The sequence below is a fragment of the Cryptotermes secundus genome, unplaced genomic scaffold, assembly GCF_002891405.2.
Source record: "Cryptotermes secundus unplaced genomic scaffold, Csec_1.0 scaffold1651, whole genome shotgun sequence".
Classification (NCBI taxonomy): Eukaryota; Metazoa; Arthropoda; class Insecta; order Blattodea; family Kalotermitidae; genus Cryptotermes; species Cryptotermes secundus.
In genome coordinates, this window is record NW_019743001.1 from 790,379 (window position 1) to 815,288 (window position 24,910).

The 24,910-nt window shown below is 44.9% G+C and overlaps 1 protein-coding gene across 1 annotated transcript in view; it reads right to left on the reverse strand.

The window, feature by feature from the left end:
• LOC111873684 (maternal embryonic leucine zipper kinase) overlaps nucleotides 1–24,910 on the reverse strand; it is an 82,824-nt gene that overhangs the window by 5,939 nt on the left and 51,975 nt on the right. Inside the window, exons 12-13 of the mRNA XM_023868611.2 lie at nucleotides 24,625–24,778; nucleotides 22,415–22,518 (exon numbers count right to left, since the gene is read on the reverse strand). Of these exons, the coding sequence (XP_023724379.1) occupies nucleotides 22,415–22,518; nucleotides 24,625–24,778 (258 nt within the window). The remainder of the gene's footprint in view (nucleotides 1–22,414; nucleotides 22,519–24,624; nucleotides 24,779–24,910) is intronic.

Consider the following 24,910-nt stretch of genomic DNA (forward strand, 5'->3'; position numbering starts at 1 on the left):
AGGTCCTGTCAAGAATTATCAGAATCTGACATATATATATATATATATTGTAACATTCAAGTGGCGTTTTAAATGCCCTATATGTCAGTCTTACATTGAAGTCGCGTATGGAGAATCCGGCGTTTCGTACAGGTTGCTCAGCTGTCGGCGTGGGCACGATAATTCTTCCGCTGTTTTCACCACCTTCCTGCAAAACACTGAAGAAGCTGTTGAACTTGCTTCGAATTGGCTTCACTTATTATTCATTGCATTGCCTTACGGGGCTTAAGTTCACCAACCCCACGGACTATATACATCAGGTTCGGGAGCGGTGTCGGATACAAACACAAAGTGCCCAATTTATGTGTTCTTATTGTTCCTTTTCTTGGCGATACAGTCCGATCAGAGAGACAGCTCTGTGCGTCGTAACGGCTCCTACGTAAGTCACACATTTTTTTCCCCCTTGGCACTACAGCCCCAGTGGGCCTAGGCCTACCTCCATGAACTTCTCCGTTCACTTTGGTTTTTCTAGATCTTACTCATTCGGTAGGACTCCTTGGTGGGTGATCAGATCGTCGCAAGGCCTCTACCTGTACAAGAACACAGAAAAAGGCACACACACAAACTAAACATCCATGCCCTGAGTGGGATTCGAACTCACGATCTCGGCTTCCAAGCGAGCGAAGACAGTACATGCCTTAGACCGCTCGGCTACCGTGGCCGGCAGTGTATAAGAATAATATATAAGAATTCAGTTCGTACCTCAGAGGAAACAGATCCGAACCCACGATCCCGGTCTCCAAGCGAGCGAAGACAGTACATACCTTAGACCGCTCGGCTACCGTGACCGGCAGTGTATAAGAATAATATATAAGAATTCAGTTCGTACCTCACAGGAAACAGATCCGAACCCACGATCCCGGCTTCCAAGCGAGCGAAGACAGTGCATGCCTTAGACCGCTCGGCTACCGTGACCGGCAGTCTACACATTACAAGGTATATAAAATATATGCAAAAGTATGCAATCTACACAACAATATTCTGTAATTAAAACAAAGTAGACACTATCGTATCGGGTTTGATCCCGGGGTAACTGTGACGTTTTTATGTCACATGTTACAGGTGGTAATGACGCCATCCTCGGTGAGGTTGGCCGACCCATGGCTGTGTCTTTGGTGAGGACGCATCATGAACCAGGGATGCGTTGGGACACATCTTTGGGACACCTCGTGGTCCCGCAGGCCACCAACGACAGCCCCCTTCCGGGACTGGCGGCCAAGTTCCCATAAAGGGCGACGGCTTTATGACCACAGCCTCCCACGCGGCGGCATAATGACATTTGGGTGTCGCTACGGTGTACCCGGGACGAATGCGGGAGAGCACTCCTATGGGGGTAGCTTCAGCTATTTGAGTTGTCTCCCTAGGACACCGATAAGGTGCCGCAAGCCTTAGGGCTCAACACCCTAAAACGGTCTGACCAACCCATGTGGAGGGGTGGGAATGGGGAAGCTCATAAGCTACCACCAGGAGCGACTTTCTCGTTCATTAATTTATTCATCGTATCAAAATTTGTACTTATTTGCCCTATATGTTTCAACCCTTATACTGGGTTATAGTCAGGCGTACAATGATATCAGACTCAGTTGCAGGATTGCATCTGATTCTTCAATAAGGGTGCTTATTGTGAAGTTGAGTGTTTTTAAATGCATAAATTGAATCTTTCAGTTAAAATTTTAAAATACACAGATAATAAAATAAAAAAAATTAAGAGACTAAAGATGAAAACATAACAATTAAAATTGTACTGAATGGCAATGAAGTATTTTGCGATAAATCTCTTTAAAACTTTGTCTACGCATCTACGTTGTCTACGCGGGCAAAGCAGTTGGAAAAGACTTAGCTTCTGTTGTGATTTGTAAAACGCTGAAATTAGCGATGGCGCTGTAATTACTTTACAGTCAGGGTCCAACTCTTTTGACACTAGACAGGAGGCTGGAAGGGCTCCATAGCCAGCCTCGACTTTACGGCGAAAAAAAAAAAAAACCAACATCTCCTGGGAATCGAGCTCCGTCCATCCAAATAATAATACATCGCCTTACGGACTAAGCCATTCTACCCCATCCTACCCGATTCGAAGACTTGTTCTTGCTCAAGATTGCATAAAAAAAAAAAAAAAAGTAAAACTATCCACGTAACAGGCGGTGGAGGCCCATAGGGGTGTGAGACGTCTGGCTCCCACATTTTCTAGACGATCGGCTCACAGATGGCGGTAAGGTTGTCAGGCTTATGAGCCGGCCGCGCTATATCCCCAAGAATATTCCTGGTACTCATTTCTGTTGGAGGCTGAGTCGACCCCAGGGCCATAGTGGGGCTGGAAGGATTAGGTCAATTGAAAAATCCAATGACTTCCGGCTTGTAGCATAGTGCCTCAACCAACTACGCTACCGCGTGCTCCTAATCTCGTAGTGATATCAAAGATAATTTCGATTAGCTTTGGGACAAGATCTGAATAAGGGAAGATCCGCCTTGCGTAATGTGATAATCACGCTGAGAGATCAACAGAACAAAGTGAATGACTCTTGACCCGAGCAGAGAATTGGTTCGAGAACGCCCAACAGACAACACTCGTGTATCAGATGGGATCAAATAACCCACCGGCTACTATTTCATATGGGCTCACATCTCTAGAATGCCCAGTAAACCGTGATTCGTGAGTGGACTGTGGCTATACTGCGGTGCGCAACCCGAAGCCCGAGAGACAGCGAACTTGCCAGTGCGGTAAGCGGTCTAATTTCGAGAAATAAAAACTACAAATATTGATATTTACGGAAACCCATATATATGAGACGTAAGTGAAAAAGCACTGTCATGATTCACAATGGCAACGCCCCAATGGCCTACATAAACACTCAGCAAATAAATGACACAAACTCCGTCCCAAGTGCAAACAATATATATTATATGTCTTTGATCTTGCTCTCTTCTACACTACATGTTTCGGCCTCTAACGGCCATCATCAGGTGTATACTCTTACGTTACTGCCACAATGAACCCAGTCATATATACATATAATATATATTGTTTGCACTTGGGACGGAGTTTGTGTCATTTGTCGTGTAGAGTGCAACAGGATGCTTAAATATAATATTGTACTTAGCAAATACGTAAAAAGTAAATAAAGTTGCCACCTGTGCTTAACTAATTGAGCACTACACCATGTAGGCGTATGGGGGAGTGGATGTATAGATCCACATATTTTGATCTCGGCACTAGTTGGAGGTGAGTGGTCAGCTTCATGCTCCTGCTACTTTACCCTCGATACAAATTGGATAGGAGGCTGGGTAGACCCTAGAGCCGGTCTGAACGACGTGGAATAGAGAAAATTATTGGCCTTACCAGGAATCCAACTCAGATCCCTCGGTCGTCCAGCCCGTAGCCAGTCGCTATACCGACTGAGGTATTCCGGCTTTTCAGCAAATACTCGTATATAAAAACTGTAACGGTATTTGCTGTCACATTTTTTCCAACAATGGCATTAATCATCTTTACTGGCCACAAACAAATTCTCATTCAGCGAGATGGGCCCTCTGCATTATACACACACACTCCGTGCTTTCAGTCCGCAAGCGAACTATACCGACCGATCTACCGCCGCTTGTAGGCGAAGTTAGTGCCAAATTTAGCGGATAGAGGGTGTTGCGTGGTCAGCGCAACGAATCCCCACGGCCGTTAATCTCTGTTTTCTAGACACGAGCTGCTATTTCCTTCAAATAGCTCCTCAATTATCCTCACGAGGCTGAGTGGACCCCGTTGCGAACCCACTACTTATCATAAAATCTGGTAGAGCCGGGAATCGAACCCGGAACTCTGGATCTGTAGCCAGGAACTCTGACCGCTAGACCACAGAAGCGGTCACACACACGCACACACAACTTAAACTAAACTATATTATTCTCATTTCATTACTTAAATAATTATCAGCCCAGACAACAGAGTTTAACGATCGGATGTTTTATGAATAACGAATGGAAAGGACGTGGAAAGTAGCAGGGGTGGGGGGAAAGGGAGGATGTTTTGACCCAAAAGATGGTGAGAAACAAGCACGGTGAAAACTGCATAACGCAGAGCTTCACAAATTCTACTTCTCACCTGTTCATCACCATCATCACCTCCCGGGTCATAAGATATACGGAGCATATATCAAGGGTAGAGGAAAAGCAGGATACAATCAAACTTTCCCTCGCATAAGCTTACGATAAGCGACGACATGTAATGACACGGCTGGGCAGTTGTACCACTTTATTGGCTCTATAGCCTGATTCGGGCCTTCGGCCTTCGCGACGCTGAAGTCTTCTGACAGGCGGTATAACTCCTTATTTGGGAGATCAGAGCATAAATACATCGGACCAGTACAAAAGCCCCAGGCAGAGTTCGTAGTAGCCACTCAGTAACCAGTAAATAGGTCGCGCCATAGCTCAAGCGGTTAGTCGCTGGGTTCCCACCGCGGCGGCCCAAGTCAAGTGGGATTTGTGGTGGACAAAGGGGAGCTGGGGCAGGTTTTCTCCGAGTACTTCGGTTTCCCCTGCCAATCTTCATTCCACCAGTTGCTCCACAATCACCCTCACCTATCATCTGGGGCTGGTACAATAGGCCAGAAGTGGCCGCAGTACAAGGGACTTAGACCCACCCCACTAGCATTAAAAAAACCAGTAAATAACAAAGACTGTATATTAAACATAACTTCGTCTGGCCTTTCCACTTGTAAGTGAAGCCCTTTCAGAAACCACATAACATCGTTTGGATATAGGACAGGAGCCAAATTACAGAACAGACCACTACAGGATGTGGGTGAGGGGGGGTATACAGTGGTCACCTCAAAACAAGGTGATTTTTTGCTGTTGTGAAACTCGATTTGATGGGCAGTTCACACGATCAGACGCGACGGAAGTGGAGAGAAAATTTTCTTCCATCATCTGTCCTGATGTACCTAAGTAAAAAGAGTGCAGATATTTCGTTTCTCTGGTCCCCACAACGAAGGTTAAGAAGAGTCAGATGAAAGTCAACCGACGTTTCGGAGAAACATGTCACTTCCATCTTCAGATTCGAAGAATAAGCCAACCAAGAAACTAGCCAGTTTCCTACCTGCTGCATGCTAACCGGAGATGGTGGTGAATTGTCTCAATTGCACCGGTCGAGCCGTGATGAAGCCATCCCCATGTGAAGGCGAATCAGAATACCTCCACCGTAGCTCTGCGACTTCAGGGCCATAGTACGACTGGAAGTAACAGGTCAATTGATCCAGTGACCTCATCGGGGATCGAACCCGTGTCCTGCCGGCTTGTAGCATAGTGCCTCAACCAACTACGCTACCACACTAGGGGGCAGTCGTAATATATTCCAAAGTAAACTGTACTAGCCAAGAATTCACTTTGAGATACCGTGAAAATCCATAATGAATATTGTCAGGATAATGGATCTATCTATGCCTCTATAGCTGTTGTGGGTCTTTGCCCATTTTTCAGTTTCTTTATCCTATACACAGACGGTTGGACCCCTGGGACGGGGGATCAGCCCGTCACAAGGCCGCTACCTACACACAGAATAACACAATCACAGACGTACATCCACGCCTCGAGTGAGATTCGAAGCCACGATCCTAGGGTTGGAGCTGTCGAAGACGGTTCATGTCTCAGACTGCGCGGCCACTGTGATCGGCCACGATGTGGATACTCCAACTCATATTCGAACTTTATAATTATGGGATAAAAGTACGGAGGGAAAGTTATGCCAGTCTGCTATATGCTGACAGACAGACATAGAGGCATAACCGCCACTCTGTGTGATTTGCATGACTCCCACAATTAGCGAACACAAAGCCGTTAATCAACAAACTGCAGCCCCCGTCCATTAGTTAAAAGACGCACGAGGTTCCTTGCCTGGAGGGGGACCATAAGCCCGGACACAACAGCGTTAGCCTTCCCGCACTATAATGGTTTATAATTAAACTCATGCTGGGAGATGCTGCAGTCAACTAATAGACTTGTATTAGGACCTCTACTGGAGGCTGGGCGCACTTTATACTGCAGAAGCGTCTAACGCAGAACCTACCACAAATCCCCCTGTAAATGATAAAGGCACAGTTACCGTTATGCCTAGAGGCGACACTATAAATATTTATAGGAGCGTAGCGTCGGCAATACATGGGAGTGAACAGCTACACGTCGTGGCTGCTTCCACCCCGGAATTTGCCCGTACATTGACTGGTTTTGTTAGCAACGTATTATAGATTCGCGACATTAAATTATTGTGACGTATCGATTCATTGCTAGGCAACGACTCACTATACATGTTCCAGTGAACACGAAACAATAGGCTCTGTGTTCTATTTGGACCATGTTACAAAGCGTTGCTAGGTAACACAACAATACTCGACAAGAGAAGACGGTGGTTTCTATGGAGTCCGACCCGAAGCTATATAACGAAAGTCTGTTTGTAGCTAGGGAGATCTTCCGTGTGGAGGCGGGGTCTAACACCTCCACCGTGACCCTGCGAGTCGTAGGAGGCGAAGAAAAGGGAAGTCTCAAATCTGAGACAGTAAAATATGGTAGCGAGTACCAAGGGACTCGGACCCGAGAAAGACTGTGCTGGTAAGGACCAGCAGTATATACAAAGACAGACCCGTCTTCTCGTCAGAGAGGGCGCCCACAAAAAACAAGACCGAAACTGTCAAACAGTAATAAATATCTGGTCGCAAGCCCGAGATAGGGCTCGACACCAAGACTGACTGACCCTCAGTCGCAATGTGACCCTGACTTTGAGCTAGGGAGATTAGATTTGAGAATTGGAATTGGGAGTTCTGAAGCTGTGGGAGTACAGAACAGGAGTAGGAAGAGAATTGGTCTAGTCTTAGGAACTGGCGGAGCACGGGTAGCGTAGTTGGTTGAGGCACTATCCTACAAGCCGGAACGTCGCGGGATCGAATCCCGGTTAAGTCATTGAGGTCCTAGGGTCGACTCAGCCTCTAACAGAAATGAGTACCAGGAATGTTTTTGGGGGTAAAGGACGGCCGGCGCGTAAGGCTGACAACCTTACCGCCATCTGTGAGTCGATTGTCTAGAAAATGTGGGAACCTCAACATCTCACAACCCTATGGGCCTTCAAGACCTGTTGCAGAGATACCTTTACTTACTTACTTAAGAATTGGCAGCTGCAGGAAATGGCAAGAAAGGAATTAGACTGTGCCAAGAAGACGTCAAGTGTGATTTGAGGTGACAGTGAGACTGAAAATGTCGTTGCCAGGATACGACTAGTGAGGACTGAGAATCCTAGTGCGTGTGCAACTGTGAACTGAATTGGCGTTAATAAATCCAGTCATCCGATCCAGAACCCGTTATGCTTGGCCAGGGAACCCCGGACACGTGACATCGCCATACTTACATATTTCAAGCTCCTAGCAAAAGCGGTTCCTCCGACATGATCATTAAATCATAAATATTTTCGATAATCACCATACTACCGTGTAAGATTTGAGGCTTTCACGGCGGTGACTATGAAGAAAGCAGTCTTCTGGGATTTGGCACCGTGTATATGTGGTGTTAACCGACGTTTCGGAGGACAATCTGCTTTAACCGGTTCTCACGGTCTCTTCGTTTGCAATTTCTTATATTTTTTCTTCTACCCTGAAGATGGAGGCNCAAAATATATCACACACCATTCAAATAATTTCCTGTTCTACCCGGTTCATATAAACAAAATCGAACTCCGTGGCCTGTAGTCCGAAGCGAACTATACCGACCGAGCGACCGCCGCATGTCGGCCAAGTTAGTACCGACTTTAGCGGATAGGGGGTGTCACATGGTCAGCGCAAAGGATCCCCACGGCCGTTAAAGCCGGATTTCTAGACCGGAACCGCTATTTCCTTGAAATAGCTCCTCAATTATCCTCACGGGGCTGAGTGGAACCCGGTCCAGACCCACTACTTCTCAGAAAATCTGGTAGCGCCGGGAATCGAACCCGTGACCTCTGGCCTCTAAACCACAGGGGCGATCTCACTTCAACCGTATAGTTACTAATTCACAGCTGCTGCTAGCCTCTCTCACGCAGAGTGAACAGTCGAGCTGCCGCAGGACAGGATTCTTCAGTAGTGGGGGGGTCTCTGAGAGCAACCCTAAGTGATGAAGGACGCTAAATAAGTCATGCTCTTCAATTATTACAATGTTGATGGAAATACGTGCTCCGGGAACGACACTTTATAACACAAATCCTAAAAAGTGTGGGTACGCCATTCTGTATATCACGATGCTGTGCCACAATATACCAACACCGCAGGAGCCGCAGCCCACTTTGTTCTGGAATTCCAACAAACTCTTCATTCGTATTTAAAACATCTCTGCCAGCCTCACTTCTTGCTGCAAATGAATGACTTAGTCGAACTTAATCAGGACTAGGGTTACGTGATAAAATTTCAGCTGCAAAACTACTTTAAACACAGAAAGAAAACGAGCTAGACAAACAAAACAAACAAACTCCCTGGCTTGAGTCCGCAAGGGAACTGTACCGACCGCCTCTGTAGTCAGAGTTCCTGGCTAAAGATCCAGAGGTCACGGGTTCGATTCCCGGTGCTACCAGTTTTTATAAGAAGTAGTAGGTCTGGAACGGGGTCCAATCAGCCTCGTGAAGATAATTGAGGAGCTATTTCAAGGAAATAGCGGCTCTGGTCTAGAAAACCGAGATTAACGGACGTGGGGATCCGTTGCGCTGACCACGTGACACCGTCTATCCGCTAAATTTGGCACTAACTTCGCCGACAAGCGGCGGTCGCTCGGTCGGTATAGTTCGTTTGCGGTCTACACGCCACGGAGTTTGTTTTTAATAAAATTGTGACAAAGTTTAAACCAAAGATTTCATACGAGACGTAATTAGCAGAAGATCTGCTAGAGAATTCTTCCTACTACCGAGTTCAGATTCTTTTCTTCACTGACTCCTGTCTAAACACACGAAGATTTAAATATATACACATACAATTTTACGTGTTATTTGTATGGGTGTGAAACATGGTTTCTTGTCCCTGGCGGAAGGAACAGAATGAAGCTGAGGAAGAGGAAGTAGCCTTTCAGTACTGTAACAATAGACTGCTAGGAGACCTGTAAGCCTATAAGCCAGATGATTATCGTTATACAATACTCAGTATCTTCCACTTAAGCCAAACTTATTTTCCTGAATATTTTACTTTCAAACAAGTTTAAACTTTTTGTCTCCTCCTCCTAGAATCGAAAGACCTAACTACGCAAAATTTGTCGGTGAATTTATGTTCCAATGTTTTGAATTTAACTCCTTAAATTTTAGTTGTATTTTCTGCTATTGCAGATGTAGTTTTTCGTCTCTCCCATCAGAGGTCAGTAGTGTCTAGTCATGGCGGAAACGTTGCATGCGGAAGATTAATTTCATCGACGCTAACAATTTACAAATTCTTTAACTGTCCACGCAATCATTATAAGGGCTAATCTGTATTTACCTCACCTAGCCACAATCTTGAATGAAACATTACTGGAAACATTACGTATGTCCATTTAAGACTGTTAAAGTTTTTCATCGCCTGCAACAGCATGAAGTTGGTTTTCAAACGGAAGCTTCAGATGAAATAAAAGAAAATGAAAGTAATGATGTGATTGGTGCGGGGTAGCTCACACATCGCATACCAAATAAAAGGAAGGCAATAGAATCCAGAACAGGGCACTGCAGGATACGAGACAAGACAGAAAGTTCCTCTCAGTGGAGAAGTGGCACAATTCTGACAACAGCAGTAGATGAGACATGACGGCTCCCTTCGTGGGGTACAGAATAAAAGTAGTTCCACTGCCCAATGAGACATACGAGTATAAAAATAATCTTTTTGACATGGTAGGGGCCGTTTCCTAGAAGCATGCCCTCAAGTATTTTTTATTGCTAGTGGGGTGGGACTAAGTCCCTTGTACTGCGGCCACTTCTGGCCTATTGTACCAGCCCCAATGATAGGTGAGGGTGATTGTGGAATGAAGATTCACAGGGGAAACCGAAGTACTCGGAGAAAACCTGCCCCAGCGCCACTTTGTCCACCACAAATCCCACATGACCAGACCCGGGATCGAACCCGGGCCGCCGCGGTGGGAAGCCAGCAACTAACCGCTTGAGCTATGGCGCGGATACCCTCAAGTATTTACAAAACCAGAAAATAATTGAAAGATCTATCTCCTGGGATTTAACTCCGTGTAGTCCACACTGAAAGTCAACAGACGTTACAGAGGAATATTTCGCCTCAATTCTCAGGGTTAAAAGTCAAGTACGAAAATAGCATCTTGCTGCCTGATTCATGCTATGAGATTCTTGTTTCGCTCACCCTTCGATCCCGAAGATTGAAACGAAAAGTTCCTGTGAAACGTCGGTCGACTTTCAAAAAGACTACATATCCCAGGATACATAACTCTTCATAACCACCGATGTGAAAATATAAAATTCTACAAAAATAACACCGAGGTCTCTTCCATTTACGCGAACTTTGAATGTAGCTTAACCGACTCTGTGGGGTGGCCGCGCCATAGCTCAAGCGGTTAGTATCTGGCTCCAAACCGCGGCGCCCCGGGTTCGATCCCGGGTCTGGTCAAGTGGGATTTGTGGTGGACAAAGTGGCGCTGGGGCAGGTTTTCTCCGACTACTTCGGTTTCCCCTGCCAATCTTCATTCCACCAATTGCTCCACAATCACTCTCACATACCATCTGGGGCTGGTGCAGCAGGCCAGAAGTGGCCGAAGTACAAGGAACCTAGTCCCACCCCACTAGCAATTAAAAAAACGCCTCTGTGGTCTAGTCGTCAGAATTCCTGGCTTTAGATTCAGAGTTCTCGGGTTCGATCCCCAGCGCTACCAGATTTTCTGAGAAGTAGTGGGTCTGTAACGGGGTTCACTCAGCCTCGTGAGGATAACTGAGGAGTCGTTTCATGGAAATAGCGGCTCCGGTCTAGAAAACCTAGATTAACGGCCGTGGGGATCCGTTGCGCTGACAATACGACACAGTCTATCGCTAAAGTTGGCACTAACTTCGCCGACAAGCGGCGGTCGCTCTGTCGGTATAGTTCGCTTGCGGACTACAGGCCAAGGAGTTTTTTTTTTTTGCAATGTAGCTTACGGCTTCCCAGTTTCTCACACGCAGAGGTTTCCATGCCAACCCCCAAGCCCTCCAAACTAACATTAATAGCAAACACATGGCTTAAGAGCATTGACCTAGCATTTGGCCACTATCGCTGTTACCAACAGTTGGCATCGGTTACACTGAAACGAATGTGGGACATCAAATGGACAACAAAGAGAGTGTGTGTGCAAGAGAGAGAAGGAATAAAGAAAAGGGAACGGAATCAGGATAAAAGAAAATATGGAAGAAAAAACCAAGAAAAAAATAATGTACCTATTTTAACGTGTATTTCATTCAGTATTGAAACCTCGCAATGTGTGTTTATAGAACACACTTTTCAGTACCCGTCTGCACAAAAACTGCGAACTTTAATTGTGATTTCACAGTCCGTGGGTTCAATACCGTACAACTATTCACACGGCACCGTCGATGCAACTGGCTATAGTTCCGTTTCTGCTTTCTGACGAGGGCAAAGGGACGGAGAGGGAGGTAAGACTCCTCTTATATTAGTCTATACGCAATAGGTATAAATTTTTTTAATGCTAATGGGGTGGAACTAAGCCCCTTGTACTGCGGCCACTTCTGGCCTATTGTACCAGCCCCAGATGGTAGGTGAGGGTGATTGTGGAGCAATTGGTGGAATGAAGATTGTCAGGGGAAACCGAAGTACTCGGAGAAAACCTCCCCCAGCGCCACTTTGTCCACCACAAATCCCACTTGACCAGACCCGGGATCGAACCCGGGCCGTCGCGGTGGGAAGCCAGCGACTAACCGCTTGAGGTATGGCGCGGACAATAGGCCTACATATTACACTAGTTAAACAGAGTACAGAGACAGTAAGGTAAAGTTACTATGCCATGAAGGCGTGGATGTATAGATCCACGTTTCCTTGACCTCGGAACTAGATGGAGGCGAGTGTTCATCTTCACCCTCTGACCACTTTGCCCCCCTGTGCCAATTGGATATGACGGTGGGTGGGTCCCAGAGCTGGTCTGGACAACGTGCAGAACTTCGACCCCTCGGTCTTCCAGCCCCGTAGCCAGTCACTATACCGACTGTGCTAACTGGGTAGTACAGGAATTACCTGAACAGGCGTGTTTAAGCGAATGCAGTGTTCACCTGGCACATGGATAATCAAAGTGTTACTACGTCCCGTCATGCTTAAACCATTCACTTGTCAGTGAAAACAAAATAACAATGTTATCGAACAGATCGATGTAGCGGCAATGTTCTGGATGCGTATTCTTGAGGTACTTGGTTCGAGTTTCGAGTCGGCTACCACGACTAATAGTTTCTTTCGTGGTTTTACCCTCAGTCGCTCTAGGTAAATCCGTGGAAATACTTCGATTTGACCATAATATCTCTTTTCAATTCCTTTCCAATTCATCAATGAATATTGTGACATGTCAAACCGTTGCCGGGCAACGGGATGTAGAACGAGTTACCACGAAGACAGACTTGGCAAACGGTCGGTTGCCAAGTTACGCAACAGTGGAAATGAGGTTACGCAACAGTAAGGAAAGACACTACAGGTCTATAGTCTAGACACTGAGAGCGTCGTGACGCTGCATCACGAATAACACCGGCATACGCCTGTAACCAATGAAATGGACTTATACCGCTTCTGCCGATACACAGATTGGTGGAGGTGTGAGAACCCGACGACGTGCTCGATCCGACTGAGGCAGTAAGGGACAATCACTTTCAAAACTAACTGGCTCACTCAACATCCCCATCTGAACGGAGACCGTCGGGCTACCGGCAGGTCAAAAACACTGACAAGACACAATTCAACCGTTAATAAATATATTGTAGCGTGTAGAACCGTTGCTAAACAACGATCGCGAGATGGGCGGATCCATGGATAAGATCCATTTAAATATTATCCAGCAACCTACGTCTTGGTCTTCATAGTGGTCTCTTTCCTTCTGGTTTTCCCAATAATGTCCTTATACTTTCCTCTTCGGCCCAATTCATGCTACATGCCATGCCCATCTCATCTTCCTTGGCTTTTTCCAATTATACTTGGAGAAGAGTACAAGTTATAAAGCTTCTCATTATGCAGTTTTGTCCAATCTCCTGTCACTTCATCTCTCTTCGGTCCAAATATTCTCCTCAACACCCTGTTCTCAAACACCCTCAGTCTATGTTCCTCCCTTAATGTCAGAAACCTAGTTTCACACCTATACAGAACGTCAGGCAAAATTATATTTGTGTATATTCTAATTTCTATATTCCACATGTTTATAGCAGAGGTAAAATTACACTTTGATACAATAGGGTAGTTCAGTAGGATAAGACGGAAGAGTGTGAACTGTAATCGAGCGAGGGTCTTCTGAATACAGCCGAGGTCGATGAGTGAAACACGTATTTCCAGCCCTTCGTGTGTTCCATCGTCTGCAATGTGACCCAAGTTTAGAAAACTGCATCTATGGGGGAAAAAATCAGATTTACTGCAAGCATTGTGCTGATACAGGGGGAACGGGGTGAAACTGAGAAAGAAAGTCAGTTCATACAACACTTCGTTCATTAGATTATTTAAAGACGCTTCCTCTATCACACAAATCATATCGCGTCAAACGGGAGGAATTGTCAAAAACGTAAAGAAACCAGGTGTGGCCCATTTTAAGGTGGTAGGTAGCGTAGTTAGTTGAGGCACTATGCTACAAGCCGGAAGGTCGCGGGTTCGATTCCCGACGAGGTCACTGGATTTTTCAATTGGCCTAATCCTTCCCTGGGGGTCGACTCAGCTTCTAACAGAAATGAGTACCAGGAATTTTCTTCAGAGGTAAAGGGCGGTCGGCGCGTAAGGCTGACGACCTCATCGCCATCTGTGAGCCGATTGTCTAGAAAATGTGGGAGCCTCGACGTCTCACAACCCTATGGGCCTCTACGGCCTGTTACGGGGATAGCTTTAGTTTTAATTCCAGTATGTACACATATAGAAGATGAAGTCACGATAACCTGTCCCCGGGTTGAGAAACAGAGCTTAGGACCGCCCCCCCTCCTCAAAAATATGAAACAGATGAGTCAGCCACCTACATGAAAGTTCGGTTGAGTTCTACAGTGAGAAGAACGGACTGTACTGCCGTAGGATCATGGATGCAAGAGTCCACTAGCCTCACTTCCTGTGCTCTGCTATTTACTGTGAGCTCGGTAAGAACAAGAAATGGATGCAAACTGGGGATAAATCCACCCTCTGTACGTGATGAAACGATGGTGTATCAACGGTCTTTCTTTCTGCGCCATGCACGGGCGAAGATCCAAGAAAGACAGTGAAAATTGGGCTGCGCCACAGCTCAAGCGGCTAGTCGCTGGCTTCCCACCGCGGCTGCCCGGGTTCGATCCCGGGTCTGGTCAAGTGGGATTTGTGGTGGACAAAGTGGCGCTGGGGCAGGATTTCTCCGAGTACTTCGGTTTCCCCTGCCAATCTTCATTCCACCAATTGCTCCACAATCACCCTCACCTATCATCTGGGGCTGGTACAATAGGCCAGAAGTGGCCGCAGTACAAGGGACTTAGTCCCACCCCACTAGCAAGAATAAAAAAGGCCAATGACAAAGGTTTTATAAGTATAACAAAGTTGACGAATGTTGAGGAATTGAAAATATATAATTAGCCTTGTTTCAACCGGCGTATTCAACAAATTTTTGCAACATGCATTTCTCACATGTTGAATGTTTCGTAGAGTGACAATGCGTGACATCCTTGCAACAGTAGGACACTACAGTACTGGAAATTATGCATAGAAACCACTAACAAACTTCGTGGCTTTAGTCCGCAAGCGAACTATACTGACCGAGCGACCGCCGCTTGTTGGCAGAGTTAGTACCAACTTCAGCGGATAGAGGCTGTTGCGTGGTCACCGCAACAAATCTCCACGGCCGTTAATTTCGGTTTTCTAGACCGGAGCCGCTACTTTTCCATTCAAGTATCTCCTCAATTATCCTCACGAGACTGAGTGGACCCCGTAAATTGTGATTATTAATTGATTATTCCCGCTAATTGCTTTACAGATTTATGCATTTAAGCGAAAATACACGTCATAAGTTCTTCCCCAGTTGTACTGTCAATCATGAGATTCATGCTCGTAGCGACCCACAAGAATGTGATGACAAGGGGGGGGGCTGATACACTCAAATTCTAACGCACTCGCCTTCTCTCTGCTACGTGGTAACTCCTGTTTAACACGTGTTTCAACTGCAAAACATCCCGCATCGGATATTAATATTTTCACGTGATAGTGTGAGACTATAGACGGGGTTTCTATTGACGATCGGATTTATTGAACTCTTACCGATCCATGACTACAAGCAGTCATAACCGTTTAACTAATTCACATACTTTACAGTCCACTAGACCAATGGGTTTCAACCTGGGGGTAGGCAAAGACATCTTACGAGATACGTAAAATTAAAATTTGTCCCCGAATTGAGGCGCTGGCTTCCCAGAAACAAGCTCAGTCATCTCATTAACAGGTCAGAATCAGATCAATACTTGATAAAATATTTAATCATATAATTTTGTTCTGATGAAATACATTTGTTCCTTTATTAATTTTTATATGATAAGCAATATTATATTTCTTATTTAATGGCTTGATTCTCCCTTTCTCATTTAAAACTTATTATCTAATACATTATTTTGGGTGTAATTTGATTTATTTTATATGTAGATTATAGACTTCGTATATTCTGAATTATGCACGAACAATTTTGGGTGTAGAAAGTTGAAGAGAAATTATATCTGGGGGTATGTGAACAAAAAAAATGAAGAATACCACTGCACTAGAGCACACACTTCTTCAGAGCCTGCTGTGTCTTCACCACTCGTTGTCTGGTAACTGTTTCCAACAGCGGACGTTCCCCATCTTCTGGGTTCCGGAACTGTCCCCGTGCCTCAGCTACATGAACTCACTACTAACTAACCAACCAACCCAACTTGACTCCACTGACTGACCGAACTCTAGCCTTATCCTGCTTATAACATCTCGGCACGGACCGCACAGAAAACCCTGTTCCACTCTTTGGCGTTGTCTACTTGTTTGTTTCGCGGTCGTTGCGTAGCAACGGGACTACATCCCGCAATATTATAATATGGATATATTATATATATGGATAATAATTTGGAAAGATGAAAGGAACTGGTTTTGGGCTTATTATAAGGTACCGTTTCATCTTCTATTTGCAGAGACTGAGAAAACGTTCGAGAAATAATATTCAGGATTGCCAATCGCCGGGGACTAAGACTGAAAGACATGATGTACCGATTTCAAAGCGGGGAATAGTAATCACCACGGCCCGGATTTTGATGACATGTCATCTTTTTTTCCTTGTATCCTATGCGATGCTCTTAAATATATATATATCNGGTCATTTTTCTGGATTTTTTCGGTTATTTTTTAATATTTTCAGGTCATCAAAATCCGAGCCCTGCATATTACATTTTTGGGTCATATTTTAGGTAATTTTTCTGAATTCTTTCGGTCATTTTTTAAATATTTTCAGGTCATAAAAATCTGGGCCCTGGTAATCACTAAACGCAAGCAGGGGAAGGTTGTGATGACGAAAACAGATGTCGCGCTGGGACGGATAGATAGACAGGTCAGCACCCCGCACCGCTTGCGTTTCTTCTTTTCATTGATGGTCGGTGGGCGCAAGAACCGTGTCCTCACTATAGGTTCCCATTGACGGCCAAGCTCCATTCACAACTCGTCTAGTGGCGATTTCGAAAACATTACACCCAACCTTACGGCTCTAGCTGCTGGGGCTGTGCGTTTTAAGGAACCTACAGAAGGTCTGTGGTTCGAGACCAGCCGAATCCACCCATGGCCCTTCCCTCCACTCCGACAAAGTAGAAATCTTTGTACATGTTAATGAGGTTCCACGTCATGCAATCGATCGGTCCCCACTTCGATTTCTTATCGATAGGGACATTTGAAAAACTTGTACTCTTCTCCAAGTCTAATCAGAATGATCAAGTCAAGGAGGATGAGGTGGGCAGGGCATGTAGCACGAATGAGGAAGAGGAGAAATGCATATAGGATGTTGGTGGGAAAGCCAGAAGGAAGGAGACCACTGGGAAGACCAATACGTAGGTGGGTGGACAATATTAAAATGATGGGATGGCATGGATTGGATTGGTCTGGCTCAGGATAGGGTAATGAACCATCGGGTTCCATAAAATGCTGGGAAATTCTTGAGTAACTGCAGAATTGGCGGCTCAAGGACTCAGCTCCATGAGTGAGTAGGGGACATTTGAAATCCTGTCCTGCGCGTACTTCCAGCTGAGATGTGACAGCACAACATAAACTCGGTTCGCAGTTGGGACTTCGCTTATAACCCGCTCAAGAATGGGGATGAGTGGTTTAAGCCTGTAAAAAAATCTTAAATTTTTCCCATAAACTAAAATCCTTAGTTCCACAGTCCAAAGTATGAAGCCCAATATATCAAACTCGAACTAGTGCCACTCTTGCAATTGGTACATGCTACTAAGTAAAAAAAAAACACAAATCGAATCAACAAAATCTGTCACATCATACAAATGTTGAGTCATATTGATTCAATGACAGTTTTATATGGGTGTAAAACTTGGTCTCACTCAATTGGAAAGAGCACAGAAAGAGGGTTTAGAAAAAGAAATGCTGCTGAAAATATATCAACCTAAGAGAGACAGAGAAAGGAACATGAGGACAGAGAATCGCAGGGAGTACTCTTAACCAAATATATGATACAGGGTGATCAAATTAAAGAGAGTTGGGCGGACGGGACACGCCGCAAGCATGGATATAGCCCGGGGGGGTGGGGGGGGCGACTGAAGGATATGTGTGGTTCGTTCATCTTCTTGTAGGCACACAGGTTGGGTCATTGCTGTAACCGTTAATACACAAATGTAAAACTGTTACAATGTGGGCCTGTATTCTCACAATCTATCTGTACATTCTAGCGATTATTGTTCATCTGTCTGTGACCAGTTTCGATACAGAACTGACTGATGATTTTTTTCAATTGATCTAATCCTTCCGGCCGCACTATGGCCCTGGGGTCGACTCAGCCTCTAACAGAAATGAGTACCAGGAATATTCTTGGAGGTAAAGGGCGGCCGACGCGTAGGACTGACAACCTTACCGCCATCTATGGACCGACTGTCTATAGAATGTAGAAACCTCAACATCTCACAACCCTATGGGTCTCCACGGCCTGTTACAGGGATACCTTCACTTACTGACTAATGACTTTGTTCTCCTTTCGTGAAATTAGGGAGCAGGTCACATTTGGACGTTGTGGCAGGGGCAACAGAAGCCAATTCTCAAGGTCTCTCAACATCTGTGGTGAAGTACAAGGAATAATGGCGGAAAAGACAAACAAACAAGCAATATTAAAGTTACATGAAACAAGCAAACATTCAGTAACATTAACCTGTGTGGTTGTGAAGCATGGACACTGGTTTGACGAATGGAAAACATACACAGATTCGTAAAACGACTGCCCGGTTACATGTTATACAGTAAGGTTATCCCTGCTCTTAACTAATTAAACATTAAGGCGTATGGGGGAGTGGATGTATAGATCCACGTTTTCTTCACCTCGGCACTAGTTGGAGATGAGTGGTCAGCTTAACGCCCCAGCTGCTTTACCCCTGAGAAAGGGCACCCGTTAGCCATTGGATAGGAGGTTGGGTGGGCCCCAGAGCCGGTCTGGACGACGCGGAGAAGATAAAAATTCTTTACCCTACCGGGACTCAAATTCCGACCCCTCGGGCGTCCAGCCAGTAGCCAGTCGCTATACCGACTGAGCTACCCCGGCTCTTGGGTACGTGTTATAACCTGGCGAAAATAATTAGAAATTAATACAAGGTAGATTATTTGCAGTATAAGTATTAAAACACTCGTACAAATATAACCTCACAGAACGTATCGAAAGTTAAACAAGATATACAAATATATGTATTGTATTTTAAAGCTCGGTCTTCCACAGAATTTGGAGCAAAGTTCAAAACCGAGTACAAAGTGGAAAACAGTTACCACACTTATTGCGGATAAATTTATTTAAACCATCCGAGTAGTCTGGGATATGAAACAGGCGCACTGACGAACAAGCAACACTGCAGGTCAAGTATGCGTGGAGAGTTACCTCCAAACTGCCTGCCTACACGCCTTCCCTCCAGATATATGGTGGGACAACAGGTCTACATTAAATACGTCATGACCTCTTTCATCCACATGTTTTTCCAATGCATCATTCTTAATGGCACGTGGTAGGGGTGACTGTAGACGGGTTTGCATTTACTCCCCATTTACACACGACTCAAAACTATAAGTAATTACAGCGTCACTGCTAATCTCCACAATTCACAAATCACCACAGCATACGCTAAGCCTTTTCCAGCCTGCCAACCGCCGTTCCCTAGCAACGGATTCTAACAGTGGAGATTCTTCAGCTTCACGCGCTCATGTCCTCTTTTCACAGCCTCCCGTACAGAACTATCAACTACCTCTGTCCCTTACTTACAACACGGACCATGTAGGAACACCTTATTTCCATTGTTGCATAGCAATGGGAACGTGTTTACCGAGCCGTTGCTCAGAAACGATCGATGTTTACAGAGTAGTCACTTAGCAACGGGTCACAATAACTATCCTCCCATTCGAGGTTATGTAACCAAAGCAGCTGAGAGCGTTATTACAAAAATCAGAAATCTATTTATAGCAGTTACGCAAAGTAAATGTTTTCATGCCGAATGGTAGAGCGGGCATGAGGAGGACGGTCACGAAATTGCCAAGGCAGCGAGCGTGACCGAACCGAAAGATCGAAAGACAGAAAAATAAAGCAACCTGTCTGCGGTAACAGAAGAATTTAGGTGGGCCCCCTCCATTTCACCAGCGAGCAGCAAAAAGTCTTTGCGTTCCTGATCGCTGCTACAGTTTCCCATGGCGTTCTTACCTTCGCGACTTCTTCACCCGCAAAGAACTATAGTACTTGTGGCGGGGTGAGAATCCGTCCGTGTAGGTGAAAGTCGGCACGAAATGCAATTAGTCTCGAGTTTATTTATGCTTACAATAAATCATAATATTGTCACGTGTATGAGTGTGGCTCTCGACGGGGTTTTGCTTTGGATACTGGATTTATTGATCACTTAGAGGTAGCAACTACAAATAACTATAACGCTACAATTAATATGATGCTGGACACTATAACACTATAACAGTAACTATAACTATAACACTATCGCTATTTCTCTCACTTTACAAATCATTACAGCAAACGCTAAACCTTTTCAGTCTGTTGTCTCCACTAGCCGTTTCCTGGCAACAGATTTTATTATAGTATTTTTTATTGCTAGTGGGGTGGGACTAAGTCCCTTGTACTGCGGCCACTTCTGGCCTATTGTACCAGCCCCAGATGATAGATGAGGGTGATTGTGGAGCAATTGGTGGAATGAAGATTGGCAGGGGAAACCGAAGTACTCGGAGAAAACCTGCCCCAGCGCCACTTTTCCACCACAAATCCCACTTGACCAGATCCGGGTGGGAAGCCAGCGACTAACCGCTTGAGCTATGGAGCGGCCTCTTTTAACGTAGTAACTATGAGAGTCTCTCACTCAATTACACACGCCAAATAACACTGTCTTCACAGCCTGACGTTCAACTGGGCACTGACTTCGTTGTCAAAGTCAAAGTTACATTGTGACTGACGGTCAGTAAGTCAGTAAGTCTTAGTGTCGAGCCTCATCTGGGACTCATGACCAGATATTAACTATTACCGTTTGACAGCTACGGTCTCATTTTTGTGGGGAGCCCTCTCTGACGAGAGGACGGATCTGTCTTTTGCATATGCCGCTGGCCCTTGCCATTGCGGTCTTTCTCGGGTCCGAGTCCCTTGGGACTCGCGACCATATTTTACTGTCTCCGATTTGAGACTTCCCTTCTCGTCGCCTCATACGACTCGCAGGGTCACGGCGGCGGTATTCGACCCCGCCTCCACACGGGGGTCTGACTTCGTTACTCCGAACCCTGCCGATTATAACATCTCGGAACGGACCGCGTAGAAAACACAGTATCCAACAGTTCCTCGGCTGCTGCATGCGTATCCGTTGTGGCGAGAAAGTATTTACCGAGCCGTTCCCTAGCAGCGAATGTTGTTTCGTTGTTTGTTTGCGGTCGCTGTCTAGGAACGGGTCTATACGCCACAATAATAGTGATGATTGTACTGCTGCTGCTGATAATGATGAAAATGATGATGATGATGATGATGATAATATTGTAATGTATTCCAGTTGATTTGACTGTGGTCCCGATTTGACAGAGCGACTAACTCAAGACAGGCGGACGTTAGTTCCATAAAAGCAAAAAATTTCTTGAAATGCTAAACAACTATCAGATTTTCAAGGATGATGCTGCACAATGGAATCTGTAGTAAAGGTAAACATTCATACTTGATATTCCCTGTGTCTAAGCACCACTCCGTGAAAGTATATAAGAATGTGGAGGTAAATATCTATATATTTTAGACCACGAGAGATGTGGGTGAGTTGTCAGCTTCACGCTCAGGCCGCATTTCTTTTGGAGAAAGATCTTCCAGTGCATATTGGAACTGCTTTCCAAAAGTACCTCTACTGTTGCACGTCGATTTGTTGCTGCGGGAACGTGTTCACCGAGCCGTTGCCTAGAAACGGCTCTGGTATATTCGCCTATCTGGCGGTCATCGAATAGTAACGGCTCTAAACGCTACAATAAATAATGTTAATATACTTCTTATTTCGTTGTGTTGTTGACTTTCCTCTTTGGAAGGTTCCTACCGAAGAATTTCCATCCCTCGCCATTTTCAGCATCTTCCTGATTCAAGGTTCTCTCTCTCTCATTCGTTATGTAATATTCTGTAATATGAATAGCCGTTGCATGAAAAATGTAGGGCGTTGATAACGGCAGAAAAACAAACGATAATTGATACATATGAAACAGTATTATGATCCAAGATAGTGACCTTGAAATGACTCGGCATGAAACAAACATGAATACATGAGAAATAATTGAATTGTACTGTCCGAAACAAATAATTAAAAACAATAAGAGATAAATGCAGCGAGATTTCGAAATAAAAATAGCAACACAAGCTGATCAGACGAAGAAAGATGAATGATCAAGGTCTCCTTATTATCATAGCATTTGGCGAGATGTTTATAAATGTGTACAGACACGTTCTTAATCATAATAGCGTTGTCTATCATCTCAGCACGCCGACGACAACCACAGAAACAAAGATATTCACTCACCCTTTTTGTTTGCATGAGATGCCCTTGCTGATAAGGGCGCGACGCAGTTCACTTAGCACCTCCTCAGGATTGGTGCTGGAAGTTGTGGAGACATTACACAGACCCTGCAACAAGAGAACGGTGTAAGTGTACTCAGCTTAAACCAAAAATAAACAAAACGATGGCCATTTGAACGAAAAACTAAAAACATTTTATTTGGCATCTTAACTTGTTTTGATTCATAAATAATACTGGTTCTCCTTGAAATGTTGATTCGGTCCAATGCGAAATTTCTCCTGCATAGGATAACCATATAGAACATCAAATAATGCTAGCCGTTTAACGCCTCAAGCAGGAACAACAACAAAAAACGTGGTTTTAGTCCGCAAGCGAACTATACCGACCGAGCGACCGCCGCTTTTCGGCGAAGTTAGTGCAAATTTTAGCGGAGAGAGGGTGTCGCGTGGTCAGCGCAACGAATATCTTATTCTATAATGGCGGTAACCCCGCGATCTTTAATACAGATCTTAACTTAAATCTGAGAGTATACTGTACTGTACTCTCAGATTTAAGCTAAGATCCATATTAAGAATCTCTAGGTGACCGCTATTATAGAATATGATATTTATAAGAATGTGCTACAGAAGGCCGGATGGCCATTGCCTAGGTATATTTGTATTTACAATATTTTTTCTACAATAAAAAAATCCCCATGGTCGTTAATTTCGGTTTTATAGACAGCAGAAACAGGAACAAATATATTATTTAACAAACAATGATTAATTAAACATTTACTTATAACAATTTTATATCATTATATTCTGCCACGTAATGAGAATCAATTTATTTTAATTCCAAAACCGTCATCGTACCGGAAAGGGATAAACCTAACGTTCGAATGGGCCTGACAGACAACTTCTTTTCAGGTTTATTTATTTGAAAACGTGACAAATCCTCTGACGTGAGCCTATGCACTTTTTCTTGTGCGTTGAGAAGTTCTACGTTTGACTGGATATGCATTTCCGCCGATACTGAACTGGGCTCAACAGCCCTTCCTTACGAATGAAAGAGATGATTTTTGTAATTACGGTAACCTTCCTTCGCGTTTATATTCATCAGACAGAGGCAGATCGAGAAGCTGACGGCAAAACAGCAATTTACATCCTTATATTCACATAAAAATCCAACCTATATCGATATTAATTTCCATGCTTATGTCACAGAATTAAAGGTAAAAAAGCTAAAGCTCTCCCTGCAACACGTCGTGAAGACCCATAGGGTTGTGAGACGTCGAGGCTCTCATATTTTCTACACAATCGGATCGTGGATGGCGGTGAGGTCAGCCTTACGCGCCGGCCGCCCTTTACCCCCAAGGAAGATTCCTGGTACTCATTTCTGTTAGAGGCTGAGTTCACCCCAGGGCCATAGTGCGGCTGGAAGGTGTAGAGGCTCAAATTTGAGATGGGAGATTGTAAGGCATTACCCAAATGTTCGAGGCTTGCGAAAAGCGTTTCACAGTTATTACAGTAATCTGTCAACACCTGGACAGGCAAATAGGTTAAGAATGTTGATGATCAGCAAGTATGTGTAACCGCAGTAGCAAGAAGCTTGCCTCAATAGGCCACTGGAGTATCATAATATTACCGCATACACAGCGATGAGACGCCCGGGGTCCGCCCACAACCACCAATAATAATCAATTAGAATATTACTATGAGAACTGAGGACACTGAGGAGGAGTTACCTACCCTCTGTCGTCAACAGCTGAATTAGCAAATTAAAACTTTACGGAATTTCTGGGGACTTGGGATTATGATCTAACACAGAATATTCAGTTGTCAGCCGGAGGCACTAGTCGACATGTGTACCACAAGATGGTGGATGACGGCAGTGATCTACATGTGTCTTACAAGTAAGTCTCTTTGCTCATATACGCCATGCTGTTAGATGTTAGGTTGATAAAAGTGTTATTGTGTGATCTTAAGGCAGTCTCCAGTGTACCTTGTGAGAGCCAGGGTAGAATAGGGTAGAAATGAACGGAGAGTGGCAGACGATGATAGGAGTACAGTTTCAAGGCACCTCNTTGCGGTTGGAAGGATTACGTGAATTGAAAAATACAATTACATCATCGGGAATCGAACCCGCGACCTTCCGGCTTGTAGCATAGTGCCTCAGCCAACTACGCTACAGCGTGCCTTGCTGGATATGAATAACGCGGCGACTTATCTTACCTTGGTTCCGAGCACTGCGGGCCGATCGGCATGGGCAGCAAATCGACGCCGTGGCGTCAGCACATGCCGGACCCTGCTCAATCCTCGCTCGATGCTTCCAAGGACTTTGCGGGCAGAGAGCGGGGTTTCGTTCGGAGTTGTGGCACCTTCGGCCCTGAAAACAAGCAAACAAAACCATACATGAAGAAAGTCGTCTTCTGGGTTTTGGCGCCGTGTATTCTTCGTTTTGACCTACGTTTCGGAGGAACGTATCGCCTCCATCTTCAGAACAGGTGAATGGCTTGTG